Here is a 17851-nt window from a genome sequence, read left to right as displayed (position 1 = left end):
CAGACATCACCAGTGGAGTGGCCGCTGCGAACTGTGTTGCGCCGCCATCTTCCGCCCTCTTCTAGATGGGGGGAATGAAGTGACAAACTACAAGATGATAGGTGAAGCCAGGTGGACTGGGGAGGGCAGGGGATGAATAAAAAGTTGAGAGGTGATAGGTGGAAAAGGTAAAAGGTTGGAGAATAAGGAATCTGTTAGGCAAGGACAGTGGATCATGGAAGAAAGGGTGGGGCATCAGGGGGAGATGATGGGCAGGTGGGGAGAAGTGAAGGGTTGAGTAGGGTATCCAGAATGAAGATTGAAAAAAGAGAAGGCGGTGGGTGGAGAAATTATCGGAAGTTGGAGAAATTATCGGAAGTTAGAGAAATCAATGTTCATGCCAGCAGGTTGGAGGCTACCCAGACATTGCTCCTTTTCCTACACCACAAGATCAACTAATGAATTTCTTTTTCCAGTAATTGGATAGATTTATTATGTTAATTTTGAAAGAATAGTGAAGGCTGTTAACTAGCTAATAGGGATGTGCATTGTGCTAACGTGGACTAGGATGAAGGATCAACTTTATTGACCATATACTTTGACATGGATTCAGAATTTGCTCTGGTGTGTGAGTCAGGGTGTGACATGCAACAAAAACAACAACATTCAACAATTATAAAGAATTATATGAAAAGTAAAGTTAGAGGGAACCAGGGTAACAGACAAAGCCTAGAAGTAGAGACATGGAATGTAGCAACAACCCAAGTTTCAGGAACTTCACTAATTGTGTTATGGTGTGCACCCATTGTTCTAGTAGAAAATTGGATTTACCGTTAGCCCTGTGGATAATCACTTTACTCTATCACCGGGACATAGTCTGTTGCTTAATTAAGTTTTCCTGTCACCACCATTCTGTTATCAAAGTGTAATTTTACTCGTAATCTTGTCAATTGAGTATGTCCCACTGCTGTCTGTAAGGCGTTTATATGTTCTCCCCGTGACCACGTGGGTTTCCTCCGGGTGCTCTGGTTTCCTCCCACAGTCTACAGACGTATTGGTTGGTAGGTGAATTGGTCATTGTAAATTGTCCCATAATTATGCCAGGATTAAATTGGGGGATCGCTGGGTGGTGCTGCTCAGAAGGCCAGAAGGGCTTATTCCATGCTGCATCTCAACCAATTAATAAATAAATAAATAAATGAAAGCTCTACCGAATTCATGCTTGGGTAGATCAGCTTTGACTGGTCTCCTGATGACATGTTCAGACATATCCATTTAAAATGATCATCAATCATTCAATCATCAGTTAGAAAAGTTTGATCGATATCTAGCTGATCTCCAAAAATAAGGACAAAATAATTCCGATGCCACTGGCAATTGCTTCTACTGACAAGACCTCGGTGGTGTCAGGGTATTCATTAGTCTTACAGCCTGAGGGAAGAAGCTGTTACCCAGTCTGGCAGTCCTAGTCCTGATGTTCCTGTACCTCCTTCCTGATGTATGAAATTGTGGGATGGGTGGTAGGGATCCTCAGCAATGCATTGGGCCCTTTGTATACAACACATCTGGTTAATGTCACAGATAGTATCCCGAAATAGAGCTGGCAGTATCTGAGGAACCAAATAGGTCTTTTACCAAGCAGGTCAGAGAACACAGCCAAGCAATTTGTAAACTCTTTTGTTTCTTGTCATCCAAATTGTGGGCCTTGTTTAATCAGTACGCCAGAAAGGTTCGCTTGTAAAGAGGTAAAAAAGAAACAGAAACATGTCAGGTTCTCTGATGAACATGTTGGACGACATGGTTGTGCAGCGGTTAGCATAATGCTACTGCAGTGCCAGGAACTCGGGTTCAATTCCTCCCTTTCCTGCAAGGTGTTTGTGCGTTCTCCCCATCACCAAATAGGATTCCTCCAGGTGCTCTGGTTTCCTCCCACATTCCAAAGACGTAAGGGTTTGTAGGTTAATTAATCACATGGGTGTGATTGGGCAGCGAGGGCTCGTTGGCCCGGAAGGGTATGTTACTGTGCTGTGTCTCTAAATAAGCCAAATAAAATTTTAAAAATATATGTTGCCACGCAAGCCCATAATCCATGCTTCAGAGGGGAAGGGGAAAGGAGTGGATAGGGTCAGAAAGGCAGTTGAGAAAGAGGCCAAAGATAGATGTAATCCTTCAAAATATCTTTTTCCATGTTGAACTCATCAATCTGCTTTGGGTAAACAAAAAGCTAGATGTCTTTTTTTGTTTCTTATTTAATGTTTATAAATTATTCCAATTGGTTCAACTTTATATCCCCTGTTACTCTGCTGTACCTCTAAATAAATAAACAAAATAGAATCAGTATTTGTGAAGAGAGTAATGAGCAGGTTCAGGTTTAATTACTCACCAACGATGTTCTTTGTATTGTTGTCTTATTAATCACTCAACTTAGTATCTATCTTCACCTCGATAGCTGATTTTACTGTAATCCGTGACCGAGGAACATTTGGTGACATCAGTGTTCACTGGAGATTGGACCCAGCATTCACGAATGATGTATACCCTATACAAGGTGTGGTCAACTTCAGAAGCGGAGAATCTTCAAAGACTATCACTCTCCAGTCTCTTCCTGATTCTGTGAGTTACAGCTTTTCAGATTCAGTACATCATGAAATAATGGCAGGATCAAAAAAAAAGGCTCAAATTAGCCAAATGTAAAAATCTTGAATAAACTTCAGTTAGTTTGCAATATAGTCCTAAGATTTGAAATTGTTGGACGAAGAACAAAAGCTAAGATGAACTTTGATCCATCTAATTTATCTTTTAATTTCTGACTGATGGAAATCTGGTCCTTGTGCACCTTCTGGAAATTTGGATGATAAACAGGTTAACATGAGTTAAATACCTCAAGTGTAGAATGTGCATTTTATGATTTATTCTGAGTGTTTAAAGACCTTTAATAATCATTTTTGTGATTTTTTAAAATATAATTTTTACTGAATTTTCAAAAAGAATACATGAAAAGATAATATCTACCCTCCCCCCTCCCCTTAACCCTCCCCCCCCCATATAAAGTCCTACCTAAAAAAGAAAAGAAGGAAAAAAAAGAAGAACCGTCTGGGTATTAGAAGGTTCCCACATGCTCCATGGAATTCAAAATAAATTTGGTATACTTATTCCTTACTTTCCCCAAGGGACCAAGATCCTTATCGGAGCACTTAAATATGCCATCCTATCTTTTGTAAATAAGGGCGCCAAATATTCAAAAATGTTACATATTTATCTCTTAAATTATAAGTAATTTTTTCAAGTGGAATAGAACTAGCCATTTCATTATTCCAACGATTCATACCTAAATACGAATCAGATTTCCAAGTAACTGCTATAGTCTTCTTAGCTACTGCCAATGCAATTTTTATAAATTCTTTCTGATATTTATTCAATTTAAGTTTTGGCTTTATCCCTTCAATATCACCTAATAGAAATAATACAGGGTTATGTGGAAGTTGAGTTCCAGTAATTTGTTCCAATAAGACTCTTAAATTTATCCAAAAGGGTTGAATTTTAAAACAAGACCAAGTAGAATGTAAGAAAGTACCAATTTCTTGATTACACCGAGAACATTTATCGGATAGATTTGAATTTAATCTATTTATTTTTTGTGGTGTAATATATAATTGGTGTAAAAAATTATATTGTACTAATCTAAGTCGAACATTTATTGTGTTTGTCATACTGTCAAGACAAAGTCTTGACCAATTTGTTTCATCAATATTAATATTCAGATCTATTTCCCATTTTTGTTTTGACTTATGGATTCCTTGTTTAATTGTCTGTTTTTGAATCAAATTATACATACAAGAAATAAATTTTTTAATTTTCCCTTTTTGAATTAAAGTTATTATTTTTATGATTGTGCAGCTGTACCACATAAGACCATAAGACATAGGAGCAAAATTAGGCCATTTAGCCCATCAAGTCTGCTTCACCATTCTATCATGGCTGATTAATTATCCCTCTCAACCCCATTCTTCTGCCTTCTCCCTGTAATCTTTGATGCCCTGACTAACAAAGAATGTATCAAACTACTTTAAGTGTACCAATGACTTGGCGTCTACTGCTGTCTGTGACAATGACGTACAGATTTACCATCCTCTGGCTAAAGAAATTCCTCCTTATCTCTGTTTTAAATGATGTCACTCTATTCTGAGGCTGTGTCCCCTGGTCCTAAACTCACCCACTATAGGAAACATCTTCTCCATTGATATTAATGAGTCAATAAACTGAAGATAATTGCACCTCAGGCACTTGGCTGGGTGAATGGATATATCAGGATCAATCTGTGAAAGTTTGGTGGCACATGGAATCAGTGGTAAGGAATTGGAATTGGTGAAAAGTTTTACATTTACATTTTATTCATGGGAAATAAATAAATAGAATTGTTAGGTGTTTTAAAATTGGAAGTTAGGACTCTGTCTATACTGCTTGCTGCCTCAGTAAATCAGCCAGCATAATCAAACCACCCAAGACATTCTCTGTTGTTCTGTCTCCTATCAGGCAAAAGGTACAAAACCCAGAAAGCATATGCCACCAGGGTCAAGCACAGTTTGTATCCTGCTGTTTTAAGACTAAATGTTTTATTTATTTATTTATCTATCCTTTGTTCAGAGATACAGTGTGGAATAGGCTTTTCTGCCCCTTTGAGCCGAGCAATGTCCAACAACTCCAATCTAATCCTAATCTAATCACGGGACAATTTACAATGACCAATTAACCTACCCAGGACGCCTTTGGATTATGGGTGGAAACCGGAGCACCCAGGGGGAAAAAACACACACACTTCCCATGGGAAGCATGTACAGAGACTCCTTAGAGATGGTGCTGGCATTGAACTCTGAACTCCAATGCCCCAAGCTGTGATAGCATAGCACTAACTACTACGACTCTGTGGTGCTACACATTGTATCCTTATAAGACCAAACTATTCCCAGTATTGGGTGGCAGGGTGAAGATGTGTCTCTACCAAAGGAAGGAGGTGTAAGGTGCTCCTTTCCTCTGCAAGCCTGCAGTTCATCCTTGGGCAAGGTGTAGCACCTGCTTAGCCCCCTGATCAGGGTCACTTGAAGCCATGGCAGCAGGTAGTGGATGGTCATATGAGCAGCTGGTACATATCACAAGTCCTGGTTATGTAACCACTGACGCCAGGCAGACAATCTCTGAAGAGTATTGATTATGGCTGGGGTCACCCATCTTGTAAAGACACTGCCCAGAAGAAGGCAATGGCGAACTATGATCGTCCACGTCAGATGACACAGCACATAATGATGATGATTCCTAGTATGTTAAGATAGACTGTTGACCTCTCAATCTCTCTTGTTACGACCTTGCACCTTAGGCACTGCATTTTCTCTGTAGCTGTTAAGCTTTATTCTGCCTGCTGTTTCTCTTCTACCTCAATGCACTGTGTGATGATTTGATCTGTATAAACCGTAGGCAAGGCAAGATTTTCTCTCCATCTCAACACGTGATTATGAACCAATTCCGATTCCGATTTCAATAATAATCTTTAGTATGATTAAGGTCTGCAGAAAATGTATCACAATGATATCCAATGTTAATGTATTTCCCTACGAAAAGGTAATGTATTACCTTTTTCCTCTCTACTCAGATCCCTGAGGAAATGGAAACTTTCACAATCATTCTTTGGAATGTCACTGGAAATGCTAGGCTTGGAAGTTTACTGAATGCAACATTGCTTATCAATAAAAATGACGATCCCATCTATTTTGAAGGTTTGGTTCACTTCATATATGGTTTTTCAACGAACATTTTGACAATTTTTTAACACAATTATTGTCACTAACAGATGGAACGGTGTTAACTAGAGGATTAGGTGCTTCTCCCTTGGTCAACCCTTCCTGTCTCCTTTGCCATCCGTCTCCATTTGCCAACCATCCCTCTTCTTTCATCTGGTTCCACCACTGGTTTCCGGCCTTTGTCTCTATGTTCTTCATTCTTGAGTGCCCACCTAGATTCATCTGCCCACACCTTTCCTATCTCCCCACTTTCGATATCACCCACCAAGCTTCATCTGCCATGTTGTTTCCACCAATTACTCACCAAATTCTGTCTCTAAACTCCCCTCCCCCTCCTGTCTCCAGTTGCTCAGCTTCTCCCACCGCTCTCCATCTGCCCGTCACTCCTCACCTTGCCTTTTTCCACCTATCACCTACCAGCCTCTGACGTGTCCAAACCTTTCATCAGCTCTTTGATACTTGCTGTCTTCCTCACCCACCCTTGTCATCCCAGTCTTGGTGCAGGGTTTCGATCTAAAACGTCAGCTGTCTTGTTGCATCCACACGTGCTGCATGACCCACTGAGATTTCCAACAGTTTTTTTTGCTGCAGAATGTGTTATTGTTCTGACCCCTGACACTAATTTTGGGTACAATTACAGTAGACCGACAGGAGGCAAGCCTTCTTTTCAAATAGTTTGCATGTAATTACATCAAATCAATAAATTTACATAGAATGCACAATCTATGTGAAAGCTGCAGAAAGTTGTAAGCACAGCCAACTCCATCATGGGCACTAGCCTCCCCAGCATCCAGGATAATTTTAAAAGGCGGTGCCTCCAAAAGGTAGCATCATGAAGGACCCCATCGCCCAGCACATACCCTTTTCTCACTGTCACCATCAAAGAAGCGATACAGGAGTCTGAAGATATGCATTTATTGATTCAGGAACTGCTTCTTCCCCTCTGCCATCAGATATCTGAGTGGACAATGAACCCATGAATACTACCTCAACTACTTTTGTTCTCTTTTTGCACTACTTATTTAATTTATTTTTAAAAATAAAATTTCTTATTGCAACTTATAGTATTTTTTATGTCTTGCCCTGCACTGCTGTCACAATAACAACAAATTTCAGTACATATGTCAGTGATATTAAACTGATTCTGGCTGAATTACGACGTTCTCACTGATATTAAACTGATTCTGACTGAATTACGACGTTCTCACTGATATTAAACTGATTCTGACTGAATTACGACGTTCTCACTGATATTAAACTGATTCTGACTGAATTACGACGTCCTCACTGATATTAAACTGATTCTGACTGAATTACGACGTCCTCACTGATATTAAACTGATTCTGACTGAATTACGACGTCCTCACTGATATTAAACTGATTCTGACTGAATTACGACGTCCTCACTGATATTAAACTGATTCTGACTGAATTACGACGTCCTCACTGATATTAAACTGATTCTGACTGAATTACGACGTTCTCACTGATATTAAACTGATTCTGACTGAATTACGGCGTTCTCACTGATATTAAACTGATTCTGACTGAATTACGACGTTCTCACTGATCAGGGTGCGTGGCAGTGTTTAGGTTCCACTTCTGCCTCCTTCTACAGTTCCTAACTAAATCACTTCTTTCTTTTCTCTTGTTCCTATGTGTGCTGACCTAACTAGCCTCCACAAATATCTGCTTACTTCAAACAAACCTTCTAGTCACAAGAGATTCTGCAGATGCTGGAAATCCAGAGCAACAGACACACAAAATGCTGGAGGAACTCAGCAGGTCAGACAGCATCCATGGAAATGAATAATCAGTCGATATTTTGGGTTGAGACCCTTCTTCAGGAATGGAAAAGAAGGGGGAAGAAGCCAGAATAGGAAGGTGGGGGGAGTGGGAAGAGTACAAGCTAGCAATTGAGTCTTGAGAAGGAAGGTGGGTGGGTGGGGGAGGGTTGATGAAACGAGAAAGTGGGAGGTGATTGTTGGAAAAGGCAGAAGGCTGGAAAGCAAAGAATCTGATAGGAGAGGAAAGTGGATCATGGGAGAAAGGGAAGGAGGAGTGGCACCGGGGGAGGTATTACGCAAGTGAAGAGATAAGAGAGGAGCCAGAGTGGGGAATGGAAGAAAAGGGAAGGAGGAAGGATGGAAAATTTGCTGGAAGTTCATCGGTGCTCAGGTTGGAGGCTAACCAGATGGAATATGAGGTGTTATGCCAAGCTTCACATTTCCTGCACTCGCACTCAATGTCTTTACCTCTACAGTTGCCAATGAATTCCACAGATTCACCACCCTCTGACGAAAGAAATTCCTCCTCATCTCTGTTCTAAATGGACGTTCCTCTGTTCTGAGACTGTGCCCTCAGCTCCTGGACTCCCCCACTATCGGAAACATCCTCTCCACATCCACACTATCTCGGCCTGTAACGTTGGTAATATTGATCCTTGTCTGATTTCCTTTATTGTAGAGCCAAGTGTAATTCGAGTCCAAGAAGGAGGTGTTGGCAAACTCACAGTTGTTAGAAATGGATCTGCAGACTTCGTCACTGTCGTTGTCTACAATGTTGAAAATGGCGGAGCCTCCCAACGTGAGGGAGATTTTAATTCTCCATCTGAGAATATGACACTGGTATTTGAAGTTGGAGAAAGAGCTAAGACCATTTCTGTGATTATTAATGAAGATGATATTCCTGAAACAGATGAAATGCTCTACGTTGTGTTACTTAATTCTACAGGTACAATAATTTGTTTTTCTTAGTCATAGTCATAGTTTATTGATCCCTGGGGAAATTGGTTTTCGTTACAGTTGCACCATAAATAATTAAATAGTAATAAACCATAAATAATTAAATAGTAATATGTAAATTATGCCAGGAAATAAGTCCAGGACCAGCCTATTGGCTCAGGGTGTCTGACCCTCCAAGGGAGGAGTTGTAAAGTTTGATGGCCACAGGCAGGAATGACTTCCTATGATGCTCTGTGTTGCATCTCGGTGGAATGAGTCTCTGGCTGAATGTACTCCTGTGCCCAACCAGTACATTATGTAGTGGATGGGAGACACTGTCCAAGATGGCATGCAACTTGGACAGCATCCTCTTTTCAAACACCACCGTGAGAGAGTCCAGTTCCATCCCCACAACATCACTGGCCTTACGAATGAGTTTGTTGATTCTGTTGGTGTCTGCTACCCTCAGCCTGCTGCCCCAGCACACAACAGCAAACATGATCGCACTGGCCACCACAGACTCGTAGAACATCCTCAGCATCGTCCGGCAGATGTTAAAGGACCTCAGTCTCCTCAGGAAATAGAGACGGCTCTGACCCTTCTTGTAGACAGCCTCAGTGTTCCTTGACCAGTCCAATTTATTGTCAATTTGTATCCCCAGGTAATTGTAAACCTCCACCATGTCCACACTGACCCCCTGGATGTAAACAGGGGTCACCGGTGCCTTAGCTCTCCTCAGGTCTACCACCAGCTCCTTAGTCTTTTTCACATTAAGCTGCAGATAATTCTGCTCACACCATGTGACAAAGTTTCCTACCGTAGCCCCGTACTCAGCCTCATCTCCCTTGCTGATGCATCCAACTATGCCAGAGTCATCCGAAAACTTCTGAAGATGACAAGACTCTGTGCAGTAGTTGAAGTCCGAGGTATAAATGGTGAAGAGAAAGGGAGACAAGACAGTAGTAATTTGCTGTTGTTGGAAGTTTTGTCATGAGGACATCCATATCATTTTCCTAAAGTAAGAAACGCAGGATGAGAACACCAACTGTGCAAATGAGTTGAATTGCCTCAATTTTATTGTGAATAAAATTGTCATGTTTAATACTTTGTTTTAATAGTAAGAGGTAACTGCAAATAGTAAGTCAATCTATTTAAAAAAACTACCCTGAGAATTAACTTTTTTAAAGTGGATCACTTCGGAGTCAGAAGACATTAGTAAACTGATCCATTACTTAATGAAGATACAGGATACAGGAGAGTGTTCAAGAGCTGGGTGCTGAATTTATTTCTGAAATAGTACAATGGAGATATTGCTGGCTGGTAGTGTAATGGCATCCGCACTGGACTTTGAGGCGAGTGGTCCTGGGTTCGAATCTGGCCGGCTCCACGTATTCTGTCCATCAGTGCTGGGTTGAGTGTCGAGCTAGCAACTCGGCCTCGTAAAAACAGACAAATGCTAAAGAAGAGACAAGGTTGCCACCCGATGCGCCACAAGGCATGGAGAGGAACAACAATGGGAAAACATGAGTATTAGATTTTCAGAAGAATTTCTGTCCTCAACCTGTCTGTTTTATGATTTCCGGGGATGATTTCTGCTTTTTCCTTTTTATTGTGAATTGTTAAGTGTCTGTTTACAAATGGTATATAATATTTATTTTATTGTTACCTTTTTTTAAAGGAAACATTTAGTGCACAGAATAAATCTGTGATATACCTATTTTTGTACAGTATGTTTTTTTTCAAAATGCCATATTCATTGTGGGGAAATTCAAATTTTATCTACTGATGTCTTTTGTTCTAAAACAATGTTGAGCTCTGAGTTCCATTTAATTGTCCCAGGTGATACGGTTATTCATGAGTCTGAAAGGGCTACCGTCATCATTGAAGCAAATGATGATCCGAATGGAATCTTCTCTTTGGAATCTGCAGAGAAGACAGTCTTTGAGGGAACAACCAACAATGTTACGTAAGTATTAAGTTTTGTTTATTTTTTTGAAGTTAATTTCAAATGTTAAACTGGTGGGTATGAAAGAACAGATGGAATCCGTCCAAGAATGTGATACACACTTTGTGGAGGGAGGTGTCTATAATGTAAATGCCACGTCCTTGAACACTGGGATGCCTTGGCAGTGCATGAGGAATTTTATCAGAATCAGAATCGGGTTTAATATCACTGGCCGGAATCTCCTATCAGTGGGAAACAAAGGAATGCAACTTTTTGTGCTTGGTGGAGACCTGGCTGACGGAGGAGATACCAGACTACACCATCTTCTTATTCTGGGCAGACAGGTCAAAAAACCTCACTGGGAAGAGTAAAGGAGGAGGGTTTGCTTCATGGTCAACAGTGATCGGTACAAGCCCCAGAATGTGCATGCTCTCAAATCCTTTTGTTCCCCAGACCTGGAGTACCTGGTGCTGCTGTGCAGACCCACTGGCTGCCTAGGGAGTTCACGGCTGTTATCATCACAGCAGTGTACATTCCACTGCAGGCTGGTACTGACCTGGCTCTCAAGGAACTATATGAGACCACCAACATGCTGGAGAGTGCACACCCAGAGGCTGCCTTCATCGTCGCCGGTGACTTTAATTGAGCATCACTGATGAAAATCTCTCCGAAGTTTTGTCAGCACATCCAGGTGAGCACTGGTGGAGATAAGACACTTGACCACTGCTACACTCCCTTTTGTAACACTTACAAAGCTCTCCTCTGCCCAGCTTTTGGAAAATCAGACCACTCTTTGATCCTGCTTCTGCCAATGTACAGGCAGAAGCTGAAACAAAAGGCAGCCATAGTTAAAACTGTCCACTGCTGGTCCGACCAATCGGCCTCCATGTTGCAGGACTGCTTCGATGACATCGACTGGAAAGTCTTCCATGATGAGGATGTCTCCGAGTTCACTGATGGAGTCATGGGCTTCATCCGGAAGTGCAACGACAATGTTGTCCCCCAGAAGTCGGTCAGGATCTTTCCAAACCAGAAACCCTGGATCCATAGTTCCGTACGAGCAGCATTTACAGCGTGACATCAAGCTTACATTGCCGGTGATCAGCTGGAGCTCGAGAAAAGCAGCTATGATCTGTGCGAAGTTATCAAGGCTGCAAAACAACAATACAGGGACAAGATTGAGCCAAGGTTCACAATGAATAGCACGTGGTGAGGGCTGCATACCATCTCAGACTTCAAAGCCAAACATTGTGGTACTGCCAACATCGCTCGCTCTTACGGTTCGGTCTGAGCCTCCGAGGAAAGCCACCGCTACAACCTGCAACCTGGTCATCTCTGAGGCTGAGGTACACAGATGTTTCCGACGAGTGGACCGTCGCAAGGCTGTGGGACCGGATGGCATCCCAAGGCGAGTACTCAGAGTGTGCGCAGCACAAGTGGCAGGTGTGTTTACTGACATTTTTAATCTCTCTCTCTCCCAGTGTAGAGTGCTCTCCTGCTTCAAATTATCCATTGTCCCTGTACCAATAAAGACCAAGATAACAAGCCTGAATGACTGGTGTCCTGTCGCACTCACCTCAATAATAAGCAAGTGCTTTGAGAGGCTGGTCAAAGACTACATCTGCAGCTGGCTACCACCCACACTGGACCCCCTACAATTCGCCTACCAACACAACCGATCGACAGACGACGCAATAGCCACTGCTCTACATAAAGTCCTTACACACCTGGAGAAGAAGGATGCTTATGTTAGAATGCTGTTCTTGAACTACAGTTCAGCATTCAACACCATAGTTCCATCCAGGCTCGACAAGAAGCTCAGAGACCTCGGCCTTGACCCTACCTTGTCCAACTGGATCCTGGACTGGCAGATCACTGGCAGGTGGTAAGAGTGGGCTCCCTTACCTCCAACCCTCTGACTCTCAATACAGGAGCCCTTCAGGGCTGTGTACTAAATCCCCTCCTTTACTCCCTGTATACCCATGACTGTATCACCACCCACAGCTCTAATCAGCTAATTAAATTTGCCGATGACACTACATTGATTCGCCTTGTCTCAAACAATAACGAGGTGGCCTACAGGGAGGAAGTCATCTCTCTGACACAGTGGTGTCAAGAAAACAACTTCTCTCTCAATGTCGCAAAAACAAAGGAGCTGGTTGTGGATTACAGGAGGAATGTAGACAGGCTAACCCCTACTGACATCAATGGATCTGGGGCTGAGAGGGTAAACAGCTTTAAGTTCCTCAGCATCCACATCACTGAGGACCTCACATGGTCTGTACACACCAGCTGTGTGGTGAAAAAGGCACAAAAGCACCTCTTTCACCTCAGATGGTTGAAGAAGTTTGGTGTGGGCCCCTAAATCCTAAGAACTTTCTGCAGAGGCACAATTGAGAGCATCCTGACTGGCTACATCACTACCTGGTATGGGAACTGTATCTCCCTTAATCGCAGGACTCTGCAGAGAATGGTGCGGACAGCCCAGCGCATCTGTAGTTGTGAACTTCCCATGATTCAGGACATTTACAAAGACAGGTGTGTAGAAAGGGCCTGTAGGATCATTGGGGACCCGAGTCACCTCAACCACAATCTATTCCAGCTGCTACCTTCAAGGAATGGTACTGCAGCCTAAAAGCCAGGACCAACGGGCTCCGGGACAGCTTCTTCCACCGGGTCATCTGACTGATTAACTCACGCTGATTTGAGTGTACTCTATATTCCATTGACTGTTCTATTTATTATAAACTATTATAAATTACTATGATTGCACATTACACATTTAGACGGAGACGTCACGTGGAGTTTTTTACTCCTCATGTACGTGAAGGATGTAAGAAATAAAGTCAATTCAATTGAATTCAATATATCATGAAATTTGTCGTTTCATGGCAGCAGAACATTGTAATTAAAGTCTGCCACGAGCCTTGTGGCCCATCAGGCCAGTGCTTATGCCACTTTCCGTGGCGTGAAGTGACTGAAAGTACGAGACTCCCCGCACCCCCCCCCCCCCCCCCCCCGGGATAGGACGTCAGGCTATCGTCAGGTTAACCCCAGCATTTTTGCCGGTACCCATTCTCAGCTGGGTAAACTGGAGCATTGTGTGGTTGAGTGCCTTGCTCAAGGACACACACGCTGCCTCGGCTGAGGCTCGAACCCACGACCTTCACATTGCTAGTCCAACGCCCTTCACATTGCTAATTCAATGCCCTAGCCACTTGGCCACGTGCCACACAAGAACATTGTAATGCATAGTAATAAAACAATTAAATCACAATTAGAATATATACATAATAAATAAATAGTGTAAACGGAGAGAAAATAAAAAAAAATTGAGGTAGTGTTTATGAGTTCATTGTCCATTCAGAAGCTGATCCTGGAATGTTGAAAGTGTGTCTTCAGGCTTCTGTATCTTCTCCCTGATGGTACTAATGAGAAGAGGGCATGCCCAGGGTGATAAGGGTCCTCAAGTATGGATGCTGCCTTTTTAAGGCATCGCCTTTTGAAAGTGTCCTGGATGTGCGTGGGGGGGAGGGGTGGGTGGTGGTGGGGTGGGAAGACTCGTGTCCGTGATGGAACTGGCTGAGTTTACAACATTCTGCAACTTTTCCTATACCAGATGGTGATGCAACCTTACATGAACAAACAAAGTTTGCTACCTTGTTCTTGCTGTCTCTTCTCGGTGTTCTCTTTATGTAAACCATCCTTGCTGTGTTATATTTCTGTTGACAAAGTGTACAGTAGTAGGATAAGGCACAAGAGGACAGAGCTAAGAGGCAGAGATCAAGTGGATTTCCAGAGACTTTTTCCCAGCTCAGAAATACTGTAACTAATAAAAAGGGGCATAACTTTAAGGTGTTGGGAGTAAAGTTTAGGGAGGTGTCAGAGACAGGGTTTTTGCATTCTGACTGGTAGGTGTGTGGAGCACACTTCCCAGGGTGGTGGTAGAGACAGATGCATTAGGAAGATTGAAGACACTCTTAGATAGGCACATGGAGGGCTATGTAGGAAGGAAGTGATAGATTGATCATAGAGTAGGTTGGACATTTGGCTGTACTGTTCTATGTTATAATAATGGAGTTAGGTTCTGGTTCTCTAGATTGCAAACCCTGATCTTTGGGGTTTCACTCTCAACAGACGAATTTTGGATTTCGATTGCAGACCTGTGAAAGCTGTGGGGACAATTGTTGAAAATCTAAGGCAGGAGGCATGAACTTGTAAGGAATTGAAAACCTTCCTCAGCACAGAAATCTGGAAAGAATTTGATCCAGCACTCTGTTCCTTGGAGTACGTAACAACCTTGATCCATTCCTTATACTGGGGAGGGCCATGATCACAGTGGATCTATAGACTTTACTGAATTCAGAATAGAAAGGAGTTTGCAGGGCCTTTGGAAACAATGATTTTCAGGAACTGGGGATCTAAGTAAACTCTGAAGTTTGATGTTCTTTGATTTGTGTATAGACAGTACTGGGACACAGTTTAAATTGGGAATTTTAGTCTCTACTTTTATGATGTTTAAGGATGTAAAGGCATTGATCAGACCACACTTGGGGTATTACGAGCAGTTTTGGGATGTTCCGGCATTGGAGATGGTCCAGAGGATCCAGAGGAGGTTCATGAGAATGGTTCCGGAATGAAAAGGTGAACATATGAGGAGCATTAGATGGCTCTGGGCCTCTACTTGGTGGAGTTTCGAAGAATGAGGAAGGATCTCATTGAAACTTATTGAATACTGAAATGGCTACATAGAGTACATGTGGAGAGGATGCTTCCGACAGCAGGGGAGTCTAGGACCAGTGGGGACAGCCTCAGAATACAAGAACATCCCACTGGAACTGCTGGATCTCTATTTATTTTTTGATCCTTAGGGTTCTTCCAGGAATCAAGAGTGGCAAGCAGTCTTAATTCCAAACAAACATACAAATACTAAACAAACTAAATAAAGACCTGAGAAATGATACTAAGCGAGCAAATAATGTTAAGGGGTGTAATACAGAAGAATAAAAGGTTCAGAGGTTTATTTTATTGTCAAAACATCCATGTACAATACAACTCTGATATTTGTCTTCTCCAGATAGCCACGATATACAGAAAAAACATGGAAAATGTTGAAAGAAGAGCCATCAACTCCCCCTGACATGAAAAAAGAATAGAAATAAAACCTGCAAACCTCCTCCCTTGCATAAAAAGCTAACAGATTGCCCACATGGAAAATGACAACTAGAACATCAAAAACCCCAACTCCAACCCCTCCCTTGACAAAAAAAAGTGACAAAAGAAGGCACTTCAGAAAAATCTCTCACTTTTATAGATAAGATAAAGAAAATTTCTTTGATAGCGATGAATTAGTTAATAGGCTACATAATTAAAACAATGACATCACATCAGTAATGTGCTGATACTTAGCCAATGAAAAATGAGAAAGGTGATAAACCATTAGATTAGCTGCTATACCACTTTCTGCCAGTCAGTGTGAAAAATACATGAGTTGGCTAAAAAGTACACATCTTATAAAAAGTATTATTAAAAAAAGATAGTTGTATACAATAGAACAGACATGTGGAGGAATTTCTTGAACCAGAGCGTGATGAATCTGTGGAATTCATTGCTACAGAAGGCGATGGAGGCCAAGTCATTAGATCCAATTAAATAGGTGAGTGATAGGTTCCTGATTAATCAGGGCATCAAAGGTTGTGTGGAGAAGGCAGGAGAATAGGGTTGAGAGGGATAATAAATCACTTGCCTTGTCAGCCACGGTTGCATCACCCTGCCTTTAGAATACTATTACTTCTTTGGGACGTGTCTATCTTGCACCTTCCACATTTCTCCCAGAAACTCCAGCCATTGCTCCTCTATTGTCATCCCTGCTAGTGTCCCCTTTCAGTCAACTTTGGCTAGCTCCACTGTCATGCTTCTGTGATACCCTTTACTCCATTGTAACACTGATGCATCTGACTTTAGCTTCTCCCTCTCGAATTCCAATCCCATGTCGCCTCTTTCTAAGAATCTGATCTTATTTTTTCCCAACAGGGACACCCCACCCCCTCTCCTCACTTGTCTGTCTTTTCAGCACAGTGTGTATCCTTGGATGTTAAGCACCCAGCAATGATCTTCTTTCAGCCACGATTCAGTGATGCCAACAACATCATACCTACCAATCTCTAACCGCGCTACACGATCATCTACCTTTTTCCGTATACTGTGTGCATTCAAATATAATACCCTTCAGTCCTGTTTTTATCACTGTTTTTGATTTTGTACTACTGTTACACTGCAACTCATCCCACTGACTGCAACTTCCTTCCTAACAGTCTCACTGCACACTTCATCTAGTTGTATACCAACTGCCCAGCCTCAGTCCTATCACTCCGGTTCCCAACGCCCCCCCCCCCCCGCCGCCAATGTCCCCATCTGCTCTCAGAAACCTGCCCATAAGGATATTGGACCCCTTCAGGTTCTGTTGTAATCCGTCTGTTTTGTACAGGTTATACCTTCTCCAGAAGAGATCCTTATGATCCAGAAACCTGAAGCCTTGCACCAGTTCCTCAGTCATACAATCATCAGCCAAATAACTCTATTCTTACCCTCACTGGCACGTGGCACAGGCAGTAATCCAGAGATTACTACACTGGATTCCATTATTCTACCAAACTACCTAACTTTTCTCTTCAGGACCTCCTCCCTTTTCCTACCTATGTTATTGGTGCCAATATGTACCAAGACTTCTGGCTGCTCACCCTCCTCACGTGGACCCAATCGGAGATATCCCTGACCCTTGTACTGGGAGTTAACATGCCATCCGGGTGTCTCTTTCACAACTACAGAATCTTGTGTCTATACCTCTAATTATGGAATCCACTATCACTACTGAAGTCCTCTTCTCTGTCATTCCCTTCTGAACCGCAGCACCAGACTTGGTGCCAGAGACCTGGTTGCTGTGGTTCCCCCAACAGCATCCAAAACTGTATATTTATTTTTGAGGGGAACGGCCACAAGTGTACCTGTATCCTTTCCCTTTCCTGACAGCCACCCAGCTACCTGGATCCAGCAGCTTAGGAGTGACTACCTCCCTGTAGTTCCTATCTATCACTTCCTCAGTCTCCCGTATTCATCAATCTGCAGATCCAGTTCTTTAATATGGTCTGTAAGGATTTGCAGATCAGGGAGACTGGAGGTTTTCCAGAGTTTCCACATCTCACACAAAGAACATACCCGTTCTCAGCACCCTGGCTACAGAAAAAAAACTTAATAGAAACTTACTTAGAACCTCTGCTTGTACTTGAGCCGAAGCCAAAGCCTTACCACTCTAACACTGGCCCACACACACAATGGCCACTCCACTTACACCTTCCTTCTTTTCATTGGCTCTGCGCTGACTGCAGCCCACTGAACAGAGCCGAAAGCCCCA

General features: G+C 42.5%; 1 protein-coding gene across 1 annotated transcript in view; it reads left to right on the top strand.

The window, feature by feature from the left end:
- adgrv1 (adhesion G protein-coupled receptor V1) overlaps window positions 1-17851 on the top strand; it is a 525473-nt gene that overhangs the window by 82424 nt on the left and 425198 nt on the right. The window contains exons 14-17 of the mRNA XM_072281026.1: window positions 2429-2592; window positions 5624-5747; window positions 8239-8505; window positions 10335-10461. Coding sequence (XP_072137127.1) covers window positions 2429-2592; window positions 5624-5747; window positions 8239-8505; window positions 10335-10461 — 682 coding nt within the window. The remainder of the gene's footprint in view (window positions 1-2428; window positions 2593-5623; window positions 5748-8238; window positions 8506-10334; window positions 10462-17851) is intronic.

This window comes from Mobula birostris, chromosome 17 (genome assembly GCF_030028105.1).
Source record: "Mobula birostris isolate sMobBir1 chromosome 17, sMobBir1.hap1, whole genome shotgun sequence".
In the NCBI taxonomy this organism is placed as follows: domain Eukaryota; kingdom Metazoa; phylum Chordata; class Chondrichthyes; order Myliobatiformes; family Myliobatidae; genus Mobula; species Mobula birostris.
This window is presented reverse-complemented; position numbering and strand designations above follow the sequence as displayed.